Below are 27,103 nucleotides of genomic sequence, written 5' to 3' on the forward strand. Positions count from 1 at the left end.
GGGCTCTCTTTTGTCACAATATCATTACGATTAACTTGTATGTGCCTGGTCTGACATGTGCGATCTATCATCCAATACTCTAAGTTTTGCGCGCAGCGATATCAGCCCCCTCTGGCTAGTCCCCACTCGGCAAAACATTACCAATGCTGGGCTTCGATCCCAACGACCGACATTAAACTTCGGGTTGGTATCATTTGAAGGAACAGGTCAAGTGTAATGTTGTAAATCTTCACATATCTGATTCTAATAGTCGGTTGGGCTCCAGGAAGTCACAATGAAATACGGTATTGAAGGCAAGGTAGTTCCACAAGATATATACAGATCAACACTATAACTTTGAACTCGTCCACTTGTCACCCTGTTTAGTCGTTATATGTGAGCCTTAAGGTCACTAAAAGAAGCTAGAATGTATGTTACTTACCAAGCCAAGTATCGCCTGCCCTTTAAGGAATTGTGACGAATTTTTCTCGCCCATCCACTGGGACTGCGTCTTGTCAATTCCCTCTTCGGTATCGAAGCCACGACCGCCTGTGACGAAGATTGCTTTTCCATTCAGGTTTTGATCTATTGCACTCTGTATGATCATGCGTGCAACATCCTCCGGGCTGTTCATGGGCATTTCTTCTTTAACCCAGCGGCTTTTTACATCACCAAGCAGCTGAGTGTCCGTTGCCCAAGGGCATATAGCGTTTGCTCGTACGCCATATTTCAGCGGAGCCCACGGCCTGAGCGCTCGCATTAAACCAATAACGCCGTGTTTTGCGGGGGAATAAGAGAAAAGGCCAGGAGCTTCCGTTATACCTGCAATGGATGATACGAGCACAATGGACTTTGGGCAATTTTGAGAGGCGCCCCGGCTTTGTGGGTCGTTCATGAAAGCCAGTGCGATCCTGCAGAAAGCGATGACACTCGTCAAGTTAATGTCGATGTGATCTTTGATAGGAGTTGGGTCCTTGAATCAATTGTCAATCCACCGGAGCTGTTATTCTTCAAATGAGCGTCACTTGCCTTTCGAACAGTTGTACGATCCAGATCCTCTGGCTCGAACCAGCCAGGCGGTTCCTTCACAGCAGCACAAGATATTGCTACATCAACCTGTCCATGTGATCTCCACGCAGAATCAAACAGAGCAAGTTGAGATTGGTAATCTCGGACATCGAGCTTCTGGAAGATAGCAGATCCCCCGATCTCATTTTTGCTCGACTGAAGAGTTTGTTCCACAGTCCGTCCCTTGGCATCATCCCAATCGCCAAAGAAAACATGAGCTCCGTGGCTGTGGAGTAACGCAACCGTTGCTGCTCCAATACCCTGAGCTCCACCTTGAAACGTGACTGTCAACTCCTATCTGGCTGTCCGAGAAGATTTGGCGCGCCTACCGGTAATCACAACCACCTTGCCTTTCAGACGCTTAGCTCCTTGTGGAGAGAACACCACTTCGGTCATTATCTAATTATTCGTCAGCGAGGTGCTGACCAAACCTTGGGAGGCGTGTTTTGACTGCCGTAAACTCAACTGGAGAGACGTGTCTTACCACTTTTACAAAGAAAGCATTCGAGATGAGAGATGCTCTCGGGCTTCAGATCTGATGTCCCCTATCTGCCGAGAAGGTTATGTTTCTCCATTGCGGGGTCAAGGCGCACTATTTAAGCCACTGAGACCTGCCAGAGCATCTAGCAGCGACCCGAAAATCACCATTGGTTCCCGTGGAGTTTCGAGTTGGCGTGGCCTGGTCTTGGTCAAGAAGTCCCGGTCCCACTGACGACCCATCGATCTCGCTACACAGTGTGGTCCCCGAACTGCGGGGTCTGTTGTGAGAACGACGTTTGAGAACGATACTGAACATCTCAACGCTCCCTTTCATGGCCTTGAGTCACAGTTCAAGCAAGCGAAAATGGCATCTAACGGAACTCACGGAGCACTGCGAAAGTCAATTATCGTGACTGGCGGTGCTAGCGGGATTGGCCTCGCGCTGACACGCCACTTTGCATCTGAGGGCCATCAGATCGCCGTGCTTGACATCAATGCGCAAACGGGGGCTAAAGTCGTGACCGATGTCGCCTCCGAATTCCCAGCAGCCGCACTCAGCTTCAAGACATGCGACGTCTCATCGTGGGAGCATCAAGCCAGTGTCTTTGAAGAAGTCTACAAAGAACACGGGAATCGACTTGATGTTGTCATGGCAAACGCGGGAATCTCTGAACAAGGCTCTAGCAGTCTCGCAAGCATAGATGAGGCAACTCCCTCGAAACCTCAACTTAGGGTACTCGAGGTCAATCTTCTGGGAACTATATATAGTGAGTTTGCTTGGCCATATTGAGATTCATTAGATGTGAATATTATGCTCATTCGCATACGCATCAGCAATCAAACTCGCGCTTCATTATATGATGAGGAGTCCTCGTTTGAGCACCTCGAAGAGGTCCATCATTTGCACCGCATCGAATGCTGGTATATACCCATTTCCTGTCGCGCCTCTGTATGCTGCATCGAAATCGGGCGTTATCGGGCTCGTTCGCTCGATGGCAAGGTTATTAGAGAAGCACGATATCCAGATCAATGCTTTAGCACCAGCTGTCTTAGGTATGCATAGCTTGAAAAACGGCGCAGACGTTCTCGCGGTGTGCTGACCGAAACTCTCAGACACGAACATCGCACCCAGCAAAGAGCTCGTCAAGAAGATGATTGTGACGCCGATGGCAACTCTGACCAAAGGTGTCGCTCAGCTCATTGCGGACCCATCATTAACCGGCCAGGTAGCGGAAATCCACGGAGACAGTGTGACACTCCGGCCACCTCATGACTATGTAGATGATGACAGTGCGAAGAATGTGGAGATGTTCTGGAGTCTCGGCTATGCGTAGAAACCATACCCCGTAGCACCGGTAGTCACTTAATATAGCAATGCCGGGCGCATGTGCTGCTTTTGAGCCTAGCAGCCGGTCGTTCTCCGGGGAAAAGAGAGTGCTTTATCTCGCCAGAAGCCCGGGAGCCAAGGGAAGACACTTGACCAGCATTGCAAGCGAGATTGCCCCGCGCCAATTGTCTGAGCGTAACATCGGCGTCCAAATCTGATGCCCCCCACTTGCACAAAAGGACCTGATCCTTCTCTCCTGAAGCCCCAGAATTCCCTGATTGTTTTTTGGTGTTTCGGGAACCCACTTCCAACGGCCAGATTGCATGCTGACGGATGAAACCTCGATCTCCCCGTTGCACAGCATCTGCGATCTGCGAGGACCCAACCAAGCCTCTGGAGCTTGGAGTTGTACAGTTACACTGAGGCATAATCATACAACTTCCATCACTAAAATGCCGCTCGGCATTCTCGAGGACCGTAAGCTTGAGCATGTTCCTGGCACATCGCCTCTCAACGAGCTGGGCAGACCTGAGGTCGGTGGCATCGAGGGAATAGACCCTGGTCTATTAAAACACGACCCGAGTGGACAGATCGTGCTTGTTCCACAGCCCTCCGACTCGCCCAATGACCCGTACAATTGGCCACGATGGAAGAAGGAGATGTTCACTGTCGGAATAGCTTACGGCTGTGGTTGTGTTGGAGGCAAGTTCATCCACTGTTGCTACGAACCGAATCACTAACAATTGCTTGCAGCTGTTGGCCCGCTCTTGACTTCAGCTATCGTGCCGCTAGCTGCGGACTTCAACGTCCCGTTGCAAAGATTCACTCTCGGTCTACAAGGCTCTTGCATTGTGGCTATCGCGGCGGGAAGTCTTTTATGCAACACGCTTGCTGTCAAGATCGGGAAACGCCCCATTTATGTCGCCACGTCTATCGGTCTAATGGTTACCTGTTTCTGGGCCGCCGAGGCCAAAAGTTTCGGTTCGTTAGCTGCCGCTCGAGCAGTTCAAGGCTTCTGTATGGCTCCGATGGAGGCCCTCGTGCCAGCATCGATCGCAGATATATGGTTCGTTCATGAGAGGGGGTATCGCACAGCTATCTTCAACCTGGGAGTCCTTGGAGGGATTAATCTTGCATCCCCTATCGGTGAGTTGGTACCCGACCATCATGTAGTTTTTCGCGCTGACTCGAAGAAGCTGGTGCCATAATTCAGTACAGCTCGTACCGGATTGCTCTTCACGCAATGGGTGGGGCATTTGTTCTTCAGCTACTGCTCACTGTCCTGTTCATGCCGGAGTCGGCATTCCATAGGAGTGGAACAATCAACATAGATACAGGCGATAAAGCGGTGGTCACCGAGGAACAGGAAAAACCTGGATACGAACATCAGGAGCGATCCATTGCATCGCCACGCGGAGGATCCGGTGCCGGAGAGCCGAAGTCATGGGCAAGAGAGCTTCTTCCTTGGAACGGTTATTTTGACCATGTTTCATTTTGGAGGACGTTTCTTCGCCCATTTCTCATGCTGGCATCTCCCATGCTCATTTGGGCCACACTACTATTCACCACATGTATCTCATGGCTGGTGTTGATCTCGATTACGCTTTCGCAGATTTTCTCTGCCCCGCCGTATAGCTTCTCGGTTGCTGCAGTCGGTGCATCCAACCTATCATCATTTGTGGCGACATTGATTGCAACAGCCATCGCAGGCCCATTGATTGACGGCGTGGTTAAGTATATGTCTAGGGTCAATAGAGGCATATTTGGTAGGCAACTCACGACGCTTCGTTAAGGTCAGATAGACGATTAGCTGACGTTTGGCTTCACAGAGCCCGAATTCCGGCTGCCCATCATGACTGCGTATCTGCTCTTCACCGCAACGGGCTTTTTCGCATGGGGGGAGAGCCTCTACAAACAGCAGCCATGGCCGGTGCCCGTCATTGTCTGCATGGGTTTGATTAATTTTGGAGTTCAACTAGGGACAACTGGAGTTGTGACTTACATTGTTGACTGTCATAGACAACAAGCTGCGGAAGCATTTGCAATCATGAACTTCATTAAAAACATGTTTGCATTTGGGCTGACATTCTACTGCAATGACTGGATTGCCGTCCAGGGGGTTCGCGACTGCTTCTTTGTCATAGGTGGAATTACTATAGGGGTTGTGCTCACGACTATACCCATGTATATCTATGGGAAGAAAGCAAGAAGCTTCACATACAGGCACAGACTAGTCAACAGAGTCCTGTAAATAAATAGGCCATGGAATGGCATGAATCGAGGAATCGTACCTCTTATATCATACTTCAAAGTGTGAAAGTGAACAAGTTCAGCGACCATCTAAGTCGATTCGAAATATCAAAAGCCGCGCTGCCATTCGAGGACCTAGTTGGATACGTTGCGACAGTGCTACCAGAGGCCAATGGGAGAGTCTGGTTTCAGCTACGAGGATCAGCTGAGATAATGCCAAGCCTCGAACCTTCGGTTATATTCAGCTCCATGCGAATCATCGAGAAATGGGCAACTAGAAGTGTCAACTCCGCACAATGGGGGCCACTAGCTGGGATCTATATAGTACCGTTACATCCTAAATAATAAGACGGAGGAATCATTGCGCAGCGCCGATCAAAATTGCGTGAAAGGCAGCATAAGACCGCGACTATCCCCGCGACCGTCAGGAGACTTGCAAACGCGTGACTTAAAGCTAAGCTCGCAGCACACAAAGAACAAAAGGTGAGTGTCATTATATAACGAGAATGGTAAAGGTCTCACTCAAGCCGGCAGCCACAGTGATCATGCATCTGAAAGCAGCATTCCTTCTATCATGCATACTACCAGTGATAGCGATGGACACTGACAAGGGTCTTGCGGAGCGTTCCTGCAGCTCCAATGGTTGCAAATGCGTATCTGGGCTCACTCAAGGAGTTTATTGCGGAAACTGTGTTGTCGGTGCAGGAACGTACGCCATCAAGACGAAACGAGTTGCAACACATGCCTTCGAGTGCGGTCCATCAGGGGTTTGCTGTGATTACGGAACAGCGACCGATTGCGGTACCAGCCATGCTCGATGCAAGGAGGGCAGTCCTGTTTAGTATCTCCTAACGATGCTGGGAAAGTGATGCTGAGAGTGTTGTTGAGAAATGATGTTAGAAATAGTTCTGACCGTTTGTCGATCCGCCAGAGGTTTTAAGGTAAACAAACTGGACGTTGTATACGGATAGAGACTGCGGTTCAACAGTCTAAATTGCCCAAAATCTAACAGACAACGTTTCCTTCTACCAGAAGAGTCTTGTGAATACCGGAACTTAGGTCTTGGAATGGTTGACAGTGATCTTGGGATTGGTGACTGATACACGAATGGTCAATCAGTGATGAAGTGTAAACGCCGTGCTCTTATCGGTCATGTAGACTGACGTAATATTGATATACACATATATAATGACGATGCCAGGATAGCACAGGCATCCCACAAGTATATGTACAAGGACTGACGCTTTCATTCCTCTAACCTTTCGATCAATTTCTATTCGCATGCTCCTCTTAGCCAATGAAATCGATAAATCATTCATGGGTAAGAGTGGCCCCGCATGACCAAGTTGGCAGAGTCCAGCAATGTCAATAATAGGACCAAGACTATAATTTTCACGACGCAACTCGTAAAAATCATTCCTCTTGGAAAGACTGGGCATTACGTTGGTGATTATACCTTCTCTGGCCGTTGATTTGCAAAGTATCACCTGACTGCGGCACGGAGTGGTTTTCCTGCTGCTCACCTTCCTGTTCTGCCAATGCCAACCATTTCCAAGAAAGGCCGAGCTCTTAGCATTAGCAACTCAAGCTCTTGGTGCGCCTATGAATTTTTGTCGCCTTATCTTTTGCATGACTTAGAAAGGAATTTGGGCTTGGTGTCTTCTAGAACTATTATGACTTTTGAAAGCTAGCATTATATAAGGTAATATCACGCCTACGTCCGAGTTTGTGTTCGGCTTCATTGCTGTTGTAATTTGGAGCAATATAAGCCATTTGACACACCATGGAGAAAGCAGTCGAACAAGATCGGACCACGAGGAGAGCGTCAATTCATTCTACCAACCATGGAAGTTTCACGTCGAAGGAACCATGGTGGCATGCCATCAAGGTGCCTGGATCAGCTCCTCAGATTGTGCTTGCTGCAGCCCTTGCTATAGCCATCGGCATGGCTGTCACATCCACCGTTGAGGACATTCCCGATGCTGCTAGTACCATCCTTGCGATACCTGGAACCCTCTGGCTAAGATCCCTGAGAGCAGTTGGTCAGTGCAGCAAACACTGCCGTCACAGGCATCTCTACGAGCCGAGCCCTAACAATTTACAGTCCTACCGTTGATCGTGTGTGCCATGATTCTCGCCGTACAGCAACTCCGGGATATGACAGGTCGCGGCGCCGCCTTAGCTCGCTGGACTATAGGTTACTATGTGGCCACTACCATCATTGCAATTATACACAGTGAAATCATGACCGCATTCGTGTGGTCTCGGCTGATGACCCGCGTCGGCGATGAAAGTCTCGCTGTTGCCGAAGAGGATGCGGATATTTATGCCGAGAGAGAAGAGGTCGCCATTCACGATGTTGTTGTCCAGATGTTCGAATCGCTGATTCCATCAAACGTGGTCAATGCACTCGCTACTGATAGTCTTCTAGCCGTGCTTGTGACCTCCGTGATTGTGGGGTATTTAATCAACGGACCGGACTCCTCTCTCCTCCGTGCAACCAAGGAAGTCGAGCGAATAGTCCTTGTCATCATCACCTTCCTCATCAAACTTGCCCCCATTGGGGTTTTCTTCCTAATTCTTCCAAACCTGTTCCGACTCGACCTTGCTGAGATCGGCCAGAATCTAGGTGTTTTGATCGGTGGAAGTGTTGGCGGCATGTTTATACACCTATTCATCGTTCTTCCTATTATCTACTTCGCGATCGTCAGGGAGAACCCTTATACATTTTGGTTCAAGAACTCACCTGCCTGGCTTACTGCCTGGGGAACAGCTTCCTCTGCCGCCACATTGTCTGTAACTATGAGGTGCAGTCTTCAAAGAGGTGTTCCTAAGACTATTGTCGACTTCGCAGTACCCCTTGGCTGTTTGATCAACATGGATGGGTGGGTTTTGGCACACGTCTTATTTAGTCTTATTTGCTGACCTCGCTCTCCGGCAGAACTGCGATCTATTTCCCTCTCGTTGTAGTGTTCATGGCGGTGACCCAGGGTATTACACTGAATGGCGCCGACTATGTCATTATCTGTCTTCTCTCCACCCTTGCATCTATCGGCACAACGCCTATACCGAGCTCGTCCCTTGTTCTCACCGTTATGATAGCTGGTAGTGTCAACGTGCCGCTGACTGGAATGTACGCTGTTGTCGTGGCAATTGACTGGTTCATCGACCGTTTCCGGACAGCTACAAATGTTAGCGGGGACCTGTTCGCGGCGAAGATTATGGAGAGGTTAACGGGCATTAAAGATCCTGACAATGCCGCCTCTGTGCAAGAAAATGAGCAACAACAGATGCATCACATTGGTGACCCTTCTGATAGAGTTTGAAGACGCCGCTGTCATGACACCCCTTGACATGAGTGGTTATAAATGCCTGATATAATGCCCTCAAGGCTATAATCTAGGCATTATGCGAGATTTCTACTACGAACGCACAGTAACCAGAGACCACGCTCTTGAATTATTTGTCAAAGTAGCAAGGCTTAATGAACATTTCTTTCAGGTCCTCATAGAAAGTTGGTGATGTCCGTGCAAGCTCTTCTTCATTGCAAAGCACAAAACCTAGCAAGCAGCGTAACCGTACGCATACCATGTTATTTTACCGTCTTTGTCAATGTTAAGAAAGCGAGTACATCTTTAAGGGAAGATAGATTAGGGAATGTTACATGTAAACGCACCTAGCTTTCGAAACTCAAACAATTGAGTATTATCAGAATCCTTTTGAATCAAGAGATGACTTGCATATCTTGTGAAGACACACAGACTTCACTTGTATATTCATCATACTTCCTCGTGAAGCTTTAATGCCCTCTCCTGATCACAACTTGTTGAGAAACGGTATGGCAAGGTGCTGGAAGTCCTACTCACCAACTATCGTCATGATAGCGCTTTTTTCTGCCTGCAACCCAAAGGACCGCCTTTTTCTTTCCCTCATGTTTAGGACCATATTTCACTAAACACTTCCACGCTGCCGTGTTGTCAAGGTCGGGATCATCCATATTTTTGAGCTTGTATACAAATTCTTCCAATGAGCCTTACTCTGATCCCCCCTTTCACAAATTTTAGTGCGGGCATAATTTGGCCCACTGCCTCCTTGATGTCGTCTTACTTAGAGCGATATCCATCCATTATACGGTCATGTGTCTGTTCCAGGTGGATCAAATAGGCTCTGATGTGCTTATCTTCAATCCGCGCACCGTGAGGCTTTTCATGAGGCTTGTACCCATCTGATGTCTTCTCGCCGTTGCGTATGGGGTCGAGCACTGTTCATTTGAAGACTTCGTCATCGGTTTCGTACTTGCGTCAAGCGCTGGTTACTGTCGGGAGCAAACGAGATGCTTTCCCACCAGTGTGTTGCGTAAACACCCAGTCGACTAATGATAATAAGAGTAGTGCATCCACAAAGTCCTTGCGTTCCGGTACTCCACTCTGTACGTCTATTGGCAAATGTTCGGAGTATCGCTGTGTTAAAATCGCCGCCCTTATCTACTGTAACAATAGGTTTCTTTGGAATTTCTGCTTTATAAAAACTTTGCATACTCAAATCACCAGGAAGATTTATCCGCTCCCAGAGAAGAGTTATGTTGTGACCACACTAGACGGAGGTCTTGATTCGCTATGGCTGTTGGCGGACTGCATTTTGGCAAGTCATCTCGGGATTGTAGCAAGCCATGAGGCAAGATGCCCAAGATATTGCAGTGAGCCACGTCAGGAGATCGTTTCCAAGGACTGCTGAATCTTTTTGCATCAATTCTGTGATAAATCTGTGATTTCTGACTTACCTCAACTAATCCCTTACGACTGTAGTGGCGTAGGCCGTAGAGACCCAGATAAGGGCTCGAACACCGACTAAGAACATAGTGACCAGTCAAACGCTGTGATCCTAGCTTCCTCGGAGGAGAGAGTTTATTGTGAGTTAACCAGTAGTCTAAGGCTGAACTCACAATATGGGGCCAATGACCTCTATATACTGATAGTCAAATCTCGGCGCTTCTCTGGGCAAAGGCTAAAGATCCGACTCATTGTTCAGTACCTGACCGACCAGGGTGGTTGCAAGCTGAAGCAGTCATTCAACCTTCCCAGGGGCGAGGAGTGTGAGAGAATCTACAAGCGTATAATAGATGACTGTTAGATGAGCTTCATATTCTACGTCTTCAGAAGATGCTAATGGGATGACAGGTGATATGTCTACCCGAGAAGCTAAAAATGGGGGCATCTTGAGACAAAGTACGGATAATGGGTGCGTGGACTGGCAGGTTGGTGCTGCTCCAAGGTGGATATGAGATCATCACAAGAATATTCTCCGGATGATGTAGGATGCTGTTAGGAGATATTGCCTCATTTAGCCCAAGCATTCATATTTACCACGTTCTTTTGACATTGTTGGTTAAACAACATAGTATGTCCAAACTTATACGGAGATTGATTATATCAACACCAGGCCTTGGATTGAGTTTACGTGGATGCACGTGTAGCTTAATCAAGGGTGCCTTGCCTCAGCAATAGTTGTCTTTCGTAATTGCTCTGGCTTTCGACTTCGGAGGATCGTCCTGCCTCTCCTTGTGGATTGGCTTGGTGACTTTGAGGCTTCTTAGTATCGCGGGTAGAGATTCGTCCAGGGTTTGAAGTCCATGGATTAGATTCATAGAACGGTTGTTAGCTACGCAGATACGCAGTGCATTATCGAATCTCTGTCCTGCGCTGTCTGGGTTCTAGGCTTTAGAATGTCGAGACCCTCCCTGCAAACAGAATTATTACGCAGGCTTGCCTCCAAAAATTCTGTGAGCTTTGCATCCAGGCTCATGAGCAAGTCAGCAATGAATCTGTCCAGACTGGGTAGTGGCATAAATGTAGATAACGCGAGGAAGATGATATTAGCTATCACACAAACTATTGATGATCGCCATGCAACCGAACGGTGTGTCGAGTGACCGCCGCAGTAAGTCAATCATGGAATGATCTAGGCGATCCTATACTTACTAGTGTGCACATATTGACTGATGATCGGACATATTTTTCGCAAATTCCAAGTCACAGATTCGCAAGCGATAAGCGCTGGAAAAATGGATTCCTTGTTCTTCCTGGAGAACAGCCTGATATCCGGAGCTATTAGAGGTGTGATGTTCACCCCACCAACCCTGCCATCCGAGAAGCGTTCAGGGTCCCAAGACAGTGGTTCGCCCTCATGAGCCCGGATTTCGGCACCTTACAGTGGCTGCACCTCCTATCAAGTTGGGCAACCCTGGAATGGAATGGTGCTGCGATGCGCCAAGCGCGAGGGTCCGGCTAAATTACAACCTGGTCAAGAGAATCGTCTTGCTTAGATTATCCGGACATTCGTGACATGCGGGAAAGCGAATGAGAACGCGCCGAGACTTGTCATGAACGGGTACCCGCGTGGCGGGCGAGCTTGTTTGCACGTCAAAGTGGCACAAGAGATCGGGGGTTGTGCCCCAAAAGCTTATTCCAGCCTATACATAGTATACCCACTTCACATAACCACGGTTACCCCTTAGGGAAGAGATAGACCAGTTATAACCTATCTAGCAACAACATTTATGTCATCCACAAGCTATAAAGATAGACTTAGCATCGCCTAGGGATATCGGATCAAGCTTGCAAGCAGTTTGAGTCTATTCTCGTCGTGATCGTCCTTCTGAGCAAAGACCGAGTACTTCGAAATATCGCAGCAAGCACGCATTCGTCCCTCGCACGCTTTTCATCTCCTGTTAATTCCAACCACGTGCTGACATTTCTTCCACCCCCGGCCCGGTCATATCGTAGTCGGGCCTCATTACCCACACTATCCCTGCTAGTGCTGCTGGGCAATTTAACCGGTTCTCCGCGTCCATTCACCTCCATTTCCCACGGGGACTGAACTTTTTTCATCCCTTCCCCACGAGGAGCAGTTTAGTGAGCTATCAAGTGGAACAACCAGGCGGATATCTCCAGCTGGCAGCTGCCCCATGAGCTGTTCCGGATGGTCACTGGACGCCAGTGTGCTATAGTGGTTAATGTGGCCCCAAATGGGGGTACAGGCGCTACTACCCTCCCAGCGGCCCTCCCTCGGTGGCATCATGCCGTCTGCTCACCCACCGGTCCGGTTATTGATGTTTTGGGCAGATCAGGGCAGCTGTGGCGCGAATTAGGGCGCGAGGACATTGTTCTGATCTTAGATCGAGCCCGAGCTCGACTGGCCTGACCGTGCTCGCTTCTTCGGTCCGCCAGCCGTCTGATTCCGCACTACCGCTCCACGCACAGGTTCACTCTGGAGATACTCCATCCACATGACTTGTACACTATGAAGATGGCGAGGTCTACTTTGTACGAAAGCGGGGATAGTCAGGGTAGTCAGTTGCTCGACAGGCTCGTATATATTTTGCACCATTCCGCTCTCTCTGCCTTCGTCCGCTGCCCTCCTCGTGCTGTCCGCCAATTTTCAAAGTAAACTTATTCACTGTGTTGAAGCACAAAATCAACTTCAAGCTTGTTTCTACTGAGCGGCTTAATCATCATGGGCAAGCCAACATTTGAGCTGGCCGGCCGCGAGTGGCCTAAGGTGTCGTGGTGGCAGATGAAGGGCATGCGCAGTGTCTACATTTTTCTGTGGGCCGCGATGTTGACTTCAGCTACCAATGGTATGTACTGCTTTGAGCCATCTTTACTCTCGCAATTGCTAAGATCGGTCGCTCAGGATATGATGGATCTCTTATCAACGGTCTGCAGAATATCACCGCGTGGCAGGAGTGTAAGCACCTTCACCCCATTGCTGCGCTGGCCTGGTCTAATCCTACACAGACTTCCACCACCCAAGCTCGTCCACTATGGGTCTATTGACAGCCTCCATGTCAATTGGCTCCATGCTTGCCATTCCGATAGTTCCATACACCGCAGACTTGCTCGGCAGACGGGCCGGTGTCGTTATCGGATGTATCATCATGCTCGTCGGCGTTGCCCTATTGTCGATGGGTTTCCATATTGCCATGTTCATCGTCGGTCGTCTCATGCTCGGATTCGGCGTCGCCATTGCCCACGGGTCCGCTCCTCTTCTAGTTGCCGAGCTTGTACATCCTCAGCATCGTGCCATTTACAGCACGATTTATAACACACTTTGGTATCTTGGTTCACTGATTGGCGCATGGGTGTCGTTTGGCACCGATCAGATGAACGGCAACTGGGCATGGCGTGTTCCTTGTTTGCTACAAGCTATTCCTTCGCTTGTCCAGATTTGCTTCATTTGGTTCGTGCCAGAGTCACCCAGATGGCTGATCTCCAAGGGCAAACCTGAGCGTGCCCTGAAAGTCCTCGCATACGTTCATGCTCAAGGTGATGAGAACGATGAGTTGGTGCAGGTTGAGTATCACGAGATCCAGCAAACTATCTCCCTTGAGCAAGAGTATGAGAAGAACGCCTGGAGCGAACTGTGGTCGACGCCCGGCAATCGCCACCGTCTTCTGATTCTTGTCAGCATCGGTCTGTTCTCACAATGGTCTGGTAACGCGCTTGTGTCCTACTATCTTGGAGGCGTTCTGGAGAATATTGGCATTACAGACGACAAGACCAAGCTGGAGATCAACGGTTATCTTTCCATCGTGCAGTTGGTATCTGCTGTTGGCATATGTTTCTTCGTTGACAAAATTGGTCGTCGTCCGCTATTCCTTACCTCCTGCATCGGTATGCTCATCTCTTTCGTCGTTGAGACGATCGGCTCAGCCCAATATGCCAAGACCGAGAATCGCGCAGCTGGCAATACTGTGATCGTGTTCATCTTCCTGTACTTCATATTCTACAACCTCGGCTTCTGCGGTCTGCTTGTATCATACTCGACAGAAATTCTGCCATACAGAATTCGCGCCAAGGTAAGAATCAAACCCTGCTAAGAGGTCAGTCTGGTTCACATTGCTAACTCTCTCAATAGGGTCTTACTGTTATGTTCTTCTTTGTTGACCTCGCCTTGTGGTTCAACCAATACGTCAACCCTATTGCTCTCGACAACATCGGCTGGAAGTACTACATTGTGTACAGTGCCTGGATTGCCTTCGAACTCTTCGTTGTGTGGAAGTGGTTCATCGAGACTAAGAACACCCCTCTCGAGGAAATTGCCAAGTACTTCGATGGCGATAGTGCCATGGTCGGCGGCGGAGCCGCTTCCGAAAAGGCTCGCCACTTGGCTGCCGACGACGATGCTGTGCCCACTGCCACAGAGACTAAGGGTGAACACCCAATTGTCGAGCACACCACCACCACTGGCGATATTCGTGCTTAAGTGCAGTTTCGTACACAGATACTGATGGGCTTTAAAGAATGGTGGTTTGATAAATGGCAGTTGAAGCTGGGTTTTGAATGTCCTTTATAAGCTCTCTAAGGTTGCTGGGAGACTTAGTCTGGAGTAGGATAGGTTTAGAAGTTTTAACATACCCAATAATGACAGATGATTTGATGACGAAGATGCGATATTGTCATGGCACACGTGCTCGTAATCGGGGATAAACATGTAAATTGACCTTACACAACCGACGCGCAAACTCGCCATGTGAGAAGACCAGTTTGTTTGATCCTAAAGTCCCTTTTGAACAAAGTAGTATCAAGAGGCACTTTATATACTATTTGTGTTTTCTACACGTGATCCATGGTCACTATTCCATGCCTCGTACCTTTGCGGGAAGATGCCTCGGATGCATTGCTACCATTACATACTTGTCTCTGGGAACAGAGTCGAACGCTTATAGCATTGAGACAAAACCCTGTTGACGTCACGGTATACTCCTCATAAGAGTCCTACTTCACCATCGATACAGCATCGCAATCCAGTCCCATGCGGCTCATTTGGCTTCGTAGAGGGTCGACTTCCGCGTCAACTAGAGGCCGGATGAACTCGTCGTGGCCCGTCCAATGTTTCATCTTCACCTGGGTCTCACCTAGCAAGACTGGCGGCATATTGGCATAAATTGTCTCATATCCACCCGGTGCCGCATAGAAGGTTTCGTGATAAACGCCAATGTGGCCCCCACTTCTCTTGCAGAAGTTTATATACCACTCCCATGCCTTCTTGTGGAGCTTGCTATGCGCAAAGGAGTTTAACTTCTCGATTGAGGTGAAATAGAAGATAACCAGAAGAGTGTTTTGGTTTGCTCGTTCATCTGCACGCCAGTAGCTGTGGCCGAGGAGTCCAAATTCATCGGAATGATCGGTGATTTCCGATACACATGCCATGAAGTGTTTTCCTATCTCCGCCCCGCCAGGAGCAAGCATCCCGAGTGGATGATTGAACCGTACACCCATGTGAAAAACGGCCAGTGGTTGGCCTGCAGGCTGGCGGCCAAACGAGTCGACGTAATGTGGTAGTTGCGCCGATACACGCCCATGAATGACTTGTGAAAGATAATTATTTCTCCCCATGAACAGTAACTGATAGAGTGTTGTGAGAGCCGTATAAAGGAGAAGGATGAGAACTGGGAGAAATGCAAAGCCAAAAGGTAGAACTGCAAAGAGCAAGCTCTGACAAGTTGCACCAATCAAGAGAAGAGTCGGAAGAGAGAACATGTCTTTAATGAGGAACTGTATCAAGCAAGTGGAATCAGCCAACAATCTTCTGATCCCACAGAAAAATCTGAGGTCTTCCATACACTGAGCGTAACGAATCTTGCCGCATATGGAGTCGCGCTTGTCTCAAGCACGGGCATGAAAAGGTCTTTCTCCATGGTCGGGGTTCCTCTTTCAGAAGATAAACGACGCTCTCTCACTATATGAGGGTGAAGTGCAACAAAAGCTACCGGAAGATCGGGAAAGCCATGAACGCCGGGAGTTTTGCAAGAAATACTTTACAATATAGTTGTAGGTTCGTTGAGAAAAGTTGATCTCACGTAAGCTTCTCCCAAGTTTCGAGGGCGAAAGGCGGGATGGTCGGCGACAATAGCGGCCTTCTTTCCTTCCTAGTTTGGGCAACTCATCCCAACTTAGGCAACAATGTGGCCATTTCGCTGTTTTCGATGAAGCACGCGCACCACAATGCTAGTGTGGTAACCAGATTGCATCTGATGAAATTTGAAGTCCTTAAATCTATACGATTTTCATATCAGTTCATGCATTTGATGCTGTCTTTGCGTTATTGCGAGCCAAAAACACCCTATCACTTTGAATATTAATAACTAGATGTTGTATCCGCCATCCTGAAAAGTAAGTTCCGAGTCTACGGCTCGGACCTTGTAGTAGACTACCCGAAGACAATCATCACCAGCCCTTGACTCCGATTTTTAGAAAGTGAGGATCACTCTCGATTTTCTTCCTAATCTCCCCACTTTTCAACTCTTCAATATCCCATTTGGACCAGACTGTACGACCATGGAGAAATTGTGCATCAGCGGTGGCAAGCCAGACGGCGAAGTGGCTTGGTAGATCAACTAGAAATTTATTAGATCCAAGCTGTGCCTGTCAAAAGTTTTATCGAGCTTACTGTGATCCCAGAGACCGGGAAAATCTTCTTCGGTATAGCCGGCATTCTTAGCAGCCTCCGTGTAAATTCCTCCCGGATGAAAGCTCACGATCTGCATTTGTTCAAGCTTGACATCTTTGGCAATCTGCTGCACAAGTAGTGTACCGGAATTCTTCGTCAGCCCATAGCATGGTCGATCTTCCGCTTGATCGTACCACATGTGGATGGCGGAGGTCGAGACATTAATCAAATACTTATTTGTCGTTAGCAGACGTATATTTCAAGGAATGCTGATGAAGAATACCTTCTGTCTGTCTGGGTCAGGGCTCGCTTGTTTGTGAAATTGTTCAGTCCAGTCCATGAGAGTCCTGACGTTTACCACAAATTCCTGCCAAACATTGTCGCGCCCATGTTCAAGGATTGTTGCTCTTTTTGAGGTAGACGCTGCATTGAGGACAAGAACATCAACAAAGACGCCTTCCTTCGCCAAAGCTTGCCAGAATTTAGACGTTTCGTCGATGCTTGTGACATCAAGCGCCCGTCCTTCGACAGTTGTTTGCGATCCAACTGCCTTAGCCGCCTTTGTCAAGGATGCTACAGCTGACTGTAGGATGGCATGTCGCCTACCAGTTATGATAACTCTATCCGCGTATGCTGCTGCAAATCCATTTGCAATACCATATCCGATCCCGGAAGAGGCACCAGTGATTACAACAACCTTCCCTTTCTGGCTGTTATTAGGCTGTGAGGGCGAGATTGCAGGATAAGATTGCTTATGGAACGCCTTTGTAAAGCTCCAAGCAGATGGACTTGTGCTGGTTTCTGCATCCATTTTAATTCGATGGCTGCTGTTACTGGTGTATTTGAGTGCTGTAGGGTGTTGAACCTTAGCTTTTCCGGAATAGAAAGAATTATTCAAACCAAAGCCTCATTTATATTCCTCGTAGGACCTAGTAAAATTGGTAATTGATTGCTTTGACCGCTGTATTTCCGGAGTTTGGACCTTTGCCGCTGATAATACTTATCAATCTGAGGACGTTGGCGGCTTTTCATTGATGTGTATGAAAAGTCGATACAACTAGTCTTGTACTCTTTAACCGAGGTATTCCATGTTAGTTCGTAGAGGTGAATGTACTGAATGACGAGAGTCATGATACTGATTTGAAAGCTATTGTCCTCTATTCATCATTTTATTTACATCAACTTCAGTAGATGTACTCTTCCACTGATTGTAGAGGTCATGATGCCCTTGGCTACCTAACAATCACTACCCCGGCTCAAGTTCACAGTTTAGTGGAGCGTCCACTGGGCGGGTAGCCTTCCGCAACTTTCCACCCGATTTCCGGGGCCCACGACGCCACCGCAGTTCCTGATTCGCAGGGGCAGTCGGTGGCATGATATAATTCCACCTCAAAACCCGCCAGATTACAAATTTCCGCGCGTTAGTGTCGGTCAGCCGCGTCAATTTCCTGTGAGAGATTGACACCACATGACTCCGCATCTTCTTAGGTGCACTTCTGTCTCGTGTTTCAGAGAGGCGCACCACAATGGACGGCATGGTACCGACATCTCTTGCGACTAGTGGGACGAAACGGAAAGCGTGTCTTCAGTGCACGAAAGCGAAGAGAAAATGTGATAAACAATTCCCATTCTGCCGACGTTGTATTGAAAAGGGCTCGAGATGCAGATACCCACCGAAGCGCGCCTCTGTCGCGCTCGACGAGGCTTCATCACCGCGAGGCGACGGCTTGTTCGAGTCTGAGAATCACCTGGTGACAAGACATTTTACCTCTGAGCTTAATTCAGGGAATCTTTTGTCCACAGGCTCTCGCACCGCTCTTCCGGATATTTGGTTTCTGTCACCAGACACCTGGGGTTTGGAGCATAATCCCAAATTTGACGAACCTCGTCCATACGGCGAGGATACCTTGCATGATTATATTGCAGAGGTCATGTCTTGGCTCAAACGCTGGGTGATGCATGGCAGCAATCCTCTCATCCATGGTCACCTGTATCGGATTACCTTACCCTCAGTGATGGAAGACGCGTATACGAGTGTTACAGCGTTTCTCTCCAAGAACGACGCAAACAAGTCCATGGTCATGCGTATGCTCGAGAACCGTGTACGGCAGCTCACAGATTCGCAGCCAGACGCGCTTGACGGTTCTGTTGGCATGGTCATGATCGATACTATGTCGCATCTTGCTCGAACTCAAGCTCTCTTTATCTATCAGCTCATCCGGCTTTTCGATGGCGACATTCGTGCTCGAGCTCAAGCAGAATTGCATATTGACCTGTTGCGCAAATGGGCCAAGCAGATGTGGGAGAGCGCGACTATGGATATTGGAATGGTCCGTTTGTGTTCCACATTTCAGGAAGCCGAAGATGTGAGCTGTGGCATGAACAATGCTTTCCAAACGGACGGTACTGTTGAGTCCCTTTGGCGCGCTTGGATTGTTGGCGAATCAATTCGTCGAACGTACCTGGCGACTGTATGCGTGTTGTCGGTGTATTCTACACTCAAACAGGGCTGGTCACCATGTCCAGGAGGACTGACTTTTACGTCACGGAGTGGGCTCTGGGATGCAACTTCGCCGTATAAATGGCTCGAGGTCAGTCGCTTTGGCGGCGAAACATCAATAGAAAGTCTGCGCTGCGGAAGGTTATTTGAAGAAGCGCGTCCAAATGATGTCGACGATTTCACGACCGCGGTCCTCATGGTAAGCCATGGAAAGGAGAGACTGGAACGTTGGGCAGCAGAGAAGGCCGATTTTGCAGGATGAGTGGTTTTATCGCAAGAAGTTGTATCTACCGGTGACTGCATTGGAACCCGCGCTTTATGCTCAACGATCCCCCGCTAGCTCATATTCTACAACGTTTCAAGACGGAAGTCAGAGAGCTTCACTTCCAAATCTTGCCCTCCCGACTGGTCATATGGATCTGGCCGTGCGGCATATACCCCGACCAAAGCGTCGTTACTGAGGTCGTCGTTGTCCAAAAACAGCCAAGGGATCTTCCGAATAAGAATCTTCTTATCGGAATCGACCATCCAAATCATCAAAGCATTCTTGAACCGGGTCATCTCAAGAGTCACCTGAATCTCTCCGTTAGGACCTTTAATGCCGCCAGCCGGTACTAGGCTCCAGTCGCACCAGCCATTGAGTGACTTCCCAACAATGCTGACTGCTGCAATGCCGTCATTCACCTCAATGCCGGCCTTGACCCATGCCGGATGCACATCGGCAGTGGTTGCATTTACAGCATCTGGATTGAGGTTGCTTGGTCTAGGAAGTGTAAAGACCAAGCCGCCCTGATCAAACTGCAGCGTCCATTTGGCCGAAACTGTAGCCCTGGCGAGTTTGAACGATTCTTTAGCAATGCGCTTGCATGTTACTGGTGCTGTATATACATGAAGGGTTGATCCCAGAGGACTGGCGTAGATATCTGATTTCGGCGCAGCAAAGAGCGTTGTGTCAAGACTGCCGCATGACCCCTGAGGCTCGAAAGAGTCATGATTGACTTTGATAAATGTTGAAGCCGACATCTTGCTACAGGTGCCTACTACAACGCTCCCAGAATGCACCTGATCTAAAGCATTGCGGACGAGGGTATCCCTTTTTCGCCGCAACTCGGAAGTCAGGGGGCGGCCAGGCGACGGCGAAACTTACCTGACTGCGCTAAATTACATCGAATCGCCGAGTTCCGTAGGTTGACCGTCCTTGCCTCTGTTCCTATGCCGTTCTTCTATCAGTGGAGAAAGATTCGGCGTGGTGGGCTAGTCATATCTGGTGCGTTCTTAGCGTGGAAATGCATCCCGAGATCTCTCGGCGTAAGGGACCAATCTCAGAGCACATATTTCAAGTAGCCCAATTAGGCAATCGACGGCGTTAGCTGCTTGAGTCGAGGCAGACAGAAGCTCCGATACCGAAGATGACCCAAACCCTCGATCGGACTTCGATCGAATCGTGATTCTTCAGTGGATATGATAGCTCTGTGGTTTTCATGACTTCATGATCTACCGCAAGTGCCAGTTGCATCCCTTCGTTTTATCGCCATTCTGTAAAAATGGTAGCCGACAGTACCAGTAAAAGCGAGACCACAATGCCTTCAACAGTCATGAACGGCATGGAACCCAAAGCGTCTACATACCAGATTGTCGAGGAGCCGATGTGCACTCCCCGTCATGTGCGGATCATCACTCTTGGAGCTGGCGCAAGCGGATTGAACGTCGCCCGCAATGTCAAGGTTCACATGAAGAACGTCGACCTCCAAATCTATGAGAAGAACGCAGAGGCCGGTGGTACGTGGTTGGAAAACCAGTATCCAGGCTGTGCGTGCGATATTCCCAGCCATAACTACCAATACTCATGGGAGCCCAACCCGAGATGGAACAGATACTACTCGCCACAGCCCGAGATTCTGGAATATTTCCAGAAAGCAGCAAAGAAGCATGGCTTGCTGCCATATGTCAAGTTTCAACATAGGGTAGTTGAGGCGAGGTGGGATGAGAACGAGGGAGTGTGGAAATTCAAAATCGAGAATCTGACGACCGGGGAAGTCTTTGATGATTGGGGCCATTTCTTTATCAATGGTTCTGGCTTCTTGAACAACTGGAAGTGGCCAAATATTCCGGAGCTTCATTCATTCGCGGGCGAATTGCTCCATACTGCAGCTTGGAGGCCTGTGGACCTCAAGGACAAAACAGTCGCAGTCATTGGCTATGGTTCCAGTGGTATTCAAGTGGTCACTGCGTTGCAGCCAGAGGTGAAGCATCTGACTACATTTATCAGAGGCCCAACTGTACGTGTCTGCTCTTCTCCCTATTTAAAAAGTCTCTAACGTCGCGTTCAGTGGATTACTGCTGGGTTTGGAAGCAAGTATGCTGCACCTGGTGGTCAAAATTTCGACTTCACCGAGGAACAGAAGCGAGAGTTCGAGCAGGATCCATCTCTATATCTCAAATACCGGAAGAACGTCGAACATGAGTTGTGTGCACGGTTTAAGATGCTTCATGCCGATACCCCTGAACAAGCAGCCGCAAAGCAATTCTCTACGGAGGAGATGCTGCGTCGTCTGGGCCCCGATAGTCCCCTCAAAGATTTCATCATCCCAGATTTCTCAGTCGGTTGCCGGAGACCATCTCCAGGGCCTGGATATTTGGAAGCATTGTCAGCTCCTAATGTGTCAGTTATTACCAAAACCGAAATATCCAAGGTTGTCCCAGAAGGTATCGTCATGTCGACTGGAGAGTTGATAAAGTGTGACGCAATTGTCTGCGCTACTGGGTTCGATTTGTCCTTCCGGCCACGGTTCCCTATTATTGGCCGCAACGGCGTTGATCTACGGGAGGCTTGGGCTGAGCGCCCGACTGCCTATCTTTCCATGACACCTGCAGACATGCCAAACTACTTCATGTTCATGGGTCCAAACGCTCCTGTCGGTCATGGCTCCGCTATCCCAATCACCGAGCATGTCACCAAGTACATGCTCAAGATGATTTATAAAGCACAGACGGAAGGATATAAAAGCTTCTGCCCTCAGGAAAACGCCATCAAAGAATTTGTAGAACATGCAGACACATTCCTACCGCGAATGGCGTGGGCCAGCAAGTGCCGGAGCTGGTTCAAGAACGGCAAAGAGTCAGGACCAGTGATTGGCTTGCATCCGGGAAGTCGTATTCACTGGTTTCACGTCTTAAAGGAACCCCGTTACGAGGACTGGGACTGGAAGACATTCAATCAAAATAGATGGGCATATCTGGGCAACGGTTTTACTGTCATGGAGGGCGAGGGCAAAGATCTAGCATGGTATTTCGATAAACCAGAGGAGGAATATGAGGCTTTCGTGTATTAAAGTGCTTTATTGCTTATGGTGGGATATACTTGGTCGTGAGCAACTCCCCATAACACAAACAATATGCTCGCATTGGGAAAATGATCTGGAATGAAATACCTGGGATACGTCTGCCATCATAACTTAAAGAAGTCGCATGAAGAATGTGAATGATTATTATTCCTGCAGAAAACAGTCATGCCAACATGCTTTTATTCGGTTGATTGCTTTGATGATGCTGAGCTATATCGTAACACTACGCCGTAATTCTCTTCGCCGTGACATCTCATACCAAGCGTGGCTTTATAAGCATAGGACCAAGCGCAATATAGAATAATCGAGATACCCAGGGTCACCTGTTGCTCAGCTTTGATCTCTAGACCTATTCAACATTCTTTTTCTGCTTGCAAGGCGTTGAGCGTTCAGGTTTTTGAAAGCTTGTCCGGCGGCTTGTCTTTCAGCTTTTCAAGAACTCCTTGACCTTCTCACCCCAGACTGGCACACGCTTGTACCTGAAAAATCCGCTTGCATTTCCTTGTCCGTAGCCATCAATGGCCCGGCACATCTCATCCGCCAGTCCGACATCTTTCATTTCTTGGATGGGATACAGGTAGAGGTGTACACTCAATATCCTGCCCCCAGTTTTTGGCAGGCCAAATAATGTCTGTAGTTCGCAACGCACCCATGTGTCGTTAAGATCAATATCAGTCTGGGTACTGACCTGGTCGTCGGAGTAAAGATGATATTCCCCGCGTTCGCACAAGCTCGAGTTGGTTGCCACTGCCCAGTTGACTCGATCGACCACCTTTCCGGGTACGAGGCGGTCAAAGTATCGATCCATCGACATCTGGAGATGTTGCTTATATCCGGGAACGGGCTTATGCGCATCGCGGAGCTTAATACCCAGCTTACCAGCCGGGTCAAATCCTACTGGATACAGCCAAACGAAGGCTTGGAGAGAGTAACCATCACCGTCAGGAGAAGGAAGTAGCATCAAGAAGTCTTCGTCCACGACCAATGCAATGATACGGAGTGTGGCAACAGTGTCGGCTGGCGGCTCAAGAGGATAATCCTCTTTCAGTACAAGATTGCGCAGCACAGACTGTTTCTTGTCCAGCTTAAACATAGTAGGATATCTTTTTGGCAAGTAATGCGTCATCAAGAAGGTGTAGAGCTCGTTAACCATCTCAACTCCGGTTTCAACGAAGCCGAGCGCCCCGGGATACTGTTTCAAGATCTTCTTTCGTTCTTCAATCCGCTCAGCGTACTGTTGGTCCATGTGTGTGACTGTATTTACAGTAGTTTTCCTCAACCCTAGAACTCAATTAGCATTGACACTTCATTAGATTTGCTAGGTCGAATTACCCATTGTGAGGTTATATTTGTCCGCGAATTTGTAGATACGCATCGGCTTTTCGTTTTCGAGGTCAAGATCATGTAGAGGCTCAATCTCACCCATGACATCAAACGGAGATGACGACGTGGCTGTAGTGCTAAGCGTGACTGAGTTCTTCGCACCTTTGCCTCCATTTCTTGAACTGATCCATGGTCGAAGTAATCCCCAGACAAGAGACAGTGCCGCACCAAGGATGGCGACTCCAAGTACGTTGCCCAGGAGATCTACGCTCAGCATCTGCAGCCGCAACTCAGACATGGCCATTGTGACTGATGATTTTGTCGTTTCGAAAAGTCTAAGCCATTTACTGCACTTTCAACACTCGATCTTGTGTGACCAGAATGTCTGAATGAACACTAGATTATCAGATAATAGTCGCGCTCTTGCCATATTCTCCAGTGGATACAAGACATGTACCTATGTATTCGGAATTGTACACGAAATTGCCGATCCACCGTGATTGGCCCATGAGACCGCCCACGGCCGGGTCGGTGGGAAGCGAGAGAATCTTCGATTGCGGGCCCGGTGCCGGAGCTGATAAGATAAAGCTAGATATCGCGCAGTGGCTTCGGCGGCACGAATGAACGGCGGGGTAAGTCTTTTGGAGTATACGGCTATCCATCAACTTGTTTCGGTTGAGTAATAGTTTCGGCGAGAGATTTCCATCTACGATAGCTGAATGCATGTAATTGGCGAGGTCTCGGAGATTCGTTGTCGCCTCTGTCGCCGGCGAATTGTCTAAAGAATCAAAACCTGTACCCGGTCGAGACCAGAGTAATTGACGTGCATTCTCAAGTGTCGTCAGACGGATACCACGCAGCAACACTTTTTCTCTCTCCTAAACAACCGCCATGGCGCCTAGTGCAATCCAAGAGCAGACGACCAACCTGGTCTCAGACATCAAGGCGAAACTTGCAGCTGTTGGAACCGATCCCGTTAAGGCCGCACTCTCAGCAGCGGAGGCCCGATATGTTGAGCGTAATCCAATATCTGGAAAGCAGCATGAAGTTGCTGTGAACAACCTTCCCGGTGGTAACACCCGCACACTTCTCCACACTTCGCCATTTCCGCTTGTCATGAAGCAGGGAAGAGGGCCATTTGTTTGGGACGAAGATGGCCACAAGTATGACTGAAGTTCGCTTGATCCGAGTATCAAGAGCTAACCTGAACTAGATATACTGACTTTGTCGGTGAGCTCACTGCAGGCATCTACGGACACTCTCACCCTGTGATCCGTGACGCTATTTTCACCACATTTGACAACGTTGGGTTGAATCTTGGGTCCACCATCATCCAGGAGCAAAAGCATGCCGCTCTAATGTGCGAGCGTTTTGGCTTGGAACGTGTTCGGTTTACCAACTCAGGTACCGAAGCAAATTTGCATGCTCTTAATGGAGCCAAGCAATTTACCGGAAAGCGCAAGGTGGTGGTTTTCTGTGGCGCATACCATGGCGCCGTGCTTTCTTTTGGAGATGGCAAGGTTGCCACGAACAACGTCAACAAAGATGATTGGGTGATTGGCAGATATAACGACGTGGAATCTGCTAAAGCTGTGATTGAAGGTACGCCGGATCTAGCTGCTGTTATGGTGGAAGGTATGCAAGGTGCTGGTGGCTGCATTGTTGGAACCAAAGAGTTCCTGCTTCAGATCCAGGAGTCTGCAAAGAAAGTGGGCGCCGTCTTCCTCCTTGACGAGGTCATGACTTCTCGGCTAGGCCCCGGAGGACTGCAGAGCATACTAGGCCTCAAACCAGATCTCACGTCATTTGGAAAGTACCTTGGAGGTGGTTTTGCATTTGGCGCATTCGGTGGCCGTGCTGATATTATGTCTGTGTATGATCCACGATCATCTGGCTCGCTTGCTCATTCAGGCACTTTCAACAACAATACTATGGCTATGTATGCTGGCTATGCTGGCTTCTCAAAAGTTCTAACGCCTGAGGTAAATGTTGCATTCAACGCAAAGGGCGACGTATACCGCCAGAAGTTGCAGGCCATCACCAAGGGAACGAAATGCTCGTTTACTGGACGTGGAGCATTGATGGCTATACACTTCTCTGACACGGGGCTAGAGGACATTAAGTCAGTAGAAGATGTCCAAGAAAGATGGGACCTCAAAGATCTTTTCTGGTTTGAGATGATGGAGGATGGATACTGGATTACTCGACGCGGATCCATTGCCCTAATCCTTGACACTCCGGATGAAGAGCTTGATCGGTTTGTGGACTGTGTTGCCAGGTTCTTGGAGAGACATAAGGACATTATGACACTATAGTTGTGTTTTTTCTGCCTCCTTTCTAGTTCAATCAATCGATTGAAAATTCAGGTCGATGGGTATAGTCCTAAATCCGTGTAAGGGCTCAATGACGGGAAGCCAGAATTCTCCCAGTACATGTTTGTCCAATCCATATGCTCACTCGGCATGCCAATGTGGCCCATCGTGTCGTGTGTGGGCAAAAAGCTATGCCAGGTGTCGGGTGCCTCCCCTTGACTTTGTAAATCTACCCCTGAGTCCGAGTTTGGGGTGATGAGATCGTCATCCTTTGGATTTTTGGCAGCGCTCTTTCCAATACCTAGCTCTTGCCTCATTCTCTCGGAACTGTCTTCGAAAAGTCGAAGCACTATCTCAGCATTGAACCAGTATTCAGCGAGAGAACGCATGATATCTAGGGCAGAATCAAATCTTCGCATGGCATTGGCAGATAAGATCGGGTTTGCTACACGAATCTCAGCGCTCAATTGAATGAGCGCCGTGAACAGTGCATCAACGGCAAACACATTCAAATATCTTAGCTCGTTACGACACCATACTGTCTCAAATAAGCCTATCATTGTACTCGCAGCTGCAGAGCATATCTCTGCAGACTTGTTAGTCCGAATGTTCCCCAGAGATCCGGGCTTCGTTGGACTTACCCATATCGTCTTGCTTCACAACAGTAGCGAGAGTGGCCGGCTTGGGAGAAGGTCGGTGGAGAAGTATTAGGAAGTTGTTGTAATTGACATGTAGCATTATTGCCCAGGGTGACCGACTAGTATCTCCTGGAAGGCCTTTCAGCCGCCTCGGGAGATCACCCATCCATTCAGCAAGCAGGCGGTCAGCGACCATGAGCGCCTCGCGTTTTCGAGGAGCAGGCACCTTTAAGCCGAATCTTTCTCGTATCACGCCAGATATTATTGAGCAGAGACTTGTTTGGTGAATGACGAATTCGACGTCAACATTCTCCCGCGGCAGATCGAAATCGGATGGTCGCAATGGAGGCACATCGCAGTCATCCAGATTGATGGCTTGAGGCCTGCCATACGATAAAGACACGGTGACATCAAACTGGACAAGTATCCAC

At 48.7% G+C, this 27,103-nt stretch overlaps 5 protein-coding genes across 5 annotated transcripts; 4 read left to right on the top strand and 1 right to left on the bottom strand.

Moving 5' to 3' along the window:
* Positions 1 to 7,348: 7,348 nt before the first annotated feature.
* On the top strand, positions 7,349 to 8,430 carry UCRPA7_8774 (putative excitatory amino acid transporter 2 protein; the record flags this gene model as incomplete). Its single annotated transcript, XM_007921284.1, has 2 exons — positions 7,349 to 7,989; positions 8,046 to 8,430. 2 exons carry the CDS (start codon positions 7,349 to 7,351, stop codon positions 8,428 to 8,430), a joined length of 1,026 nt encoding a protein of 341 aa, XP_007919475.1.
* Positions 8,431 to 12,616: 4,186 nt separating this feature from the next.
* Positions 12,617 to 14,368, top strand: UCRPA7_8775 (putative hexose transporter protein; the record flags this gene model as incomplete). The annotated part of the gene is made up of 4 exons (XM_007921285.1): positions 12,617 to 12,740; positions 12,797 to 12,850; positions 12,901 to 13,961; positions 14,021 to 14,368. The coding sequence occupies 4 exons, from the start codon at positions 12,617 to 12,619 to the stop codon at positions 14,366 to 14,368; spliced, it is 1,587 nt and encodes a 528-aa protein (XP_007919476.1).
* A 6,267-nt stretch (positions 14,369 to 20,635) lies between these two features.
* On the top strand, positions 20,636 to 22,387 carry UCRPA7_8776 (putative steroid monooxygenase protein; the record flags this gene model as incomplete). The annotated part of the gene is made up of 2 exons (XM_007921286.1): positions 20,636 to 21,334; positions 21,386 to 22,387. The coding sequence occupies 2 exons, from the start codon at positions 20,636 to 20,638 to the stop codon at positions 22,385 to 22,387; spliced, it is 1,701 nt and encodes a 566-aa protein (XP_007919477.1).
* A 436-nt stretch (positions 22,388 to 22,823) lies between these two features.
* Positions 22,824 to 23,645, bottom strand: UCRPA7_8777 (hypothetical protein; the record flags this gene model as incomplete). Its single annotated transcript, XM_007921287.1, has 1 exon — positions 22,824 to 23,645. The coding sequence occupies one exon, from the start codon at positions 23,643 to 23,645 to the stop codon at positions 22,824 to 22,826; it is 822 nt and encodes a 273-aa protein (XP_007919478.1).
* Positions 23,646 to 24,613: 968 nt separating this feature from the next.
* On the top strand, positions 24,614 to 26,037 carry UCRPA7_8778 (putative glutamate-1-semialdehyde - protein; the record flags this gene model as incomplete). Its single annotated transcript, XM_007921288.1, has 2 exons — positions 24,614 to 24,885; positions 24,936 to 26,037. The coding sequence occupies 2 exons, from the start codon at positions 24,614 to 24,616 to the stop codon at positions 26,035 to 26,037; spliced, it is 1,374 nt and encodes a 457-aa protein (XP_007919479.1).
* Between the last annotated feature and the right edge of the window lie 1,066 nt (positions 26,038 to 27,103).

The sequence above is a fragment of the Phaeoacremonium minimum genome (assembly GCF_000392275.1).
Source record: "Phaeoacremonium minimum UCRPA7 unplaced genomic scaffold PA7_03_scaffold_610, whole genome shotgun sequence".
Lineage (NCBI taxonomy): Eukaryota > Fungi > Ascomycota > Sordariomycetes > Togniniales > Togniniaceae > Phaeoacremonium > Phaeoacremonium minimum.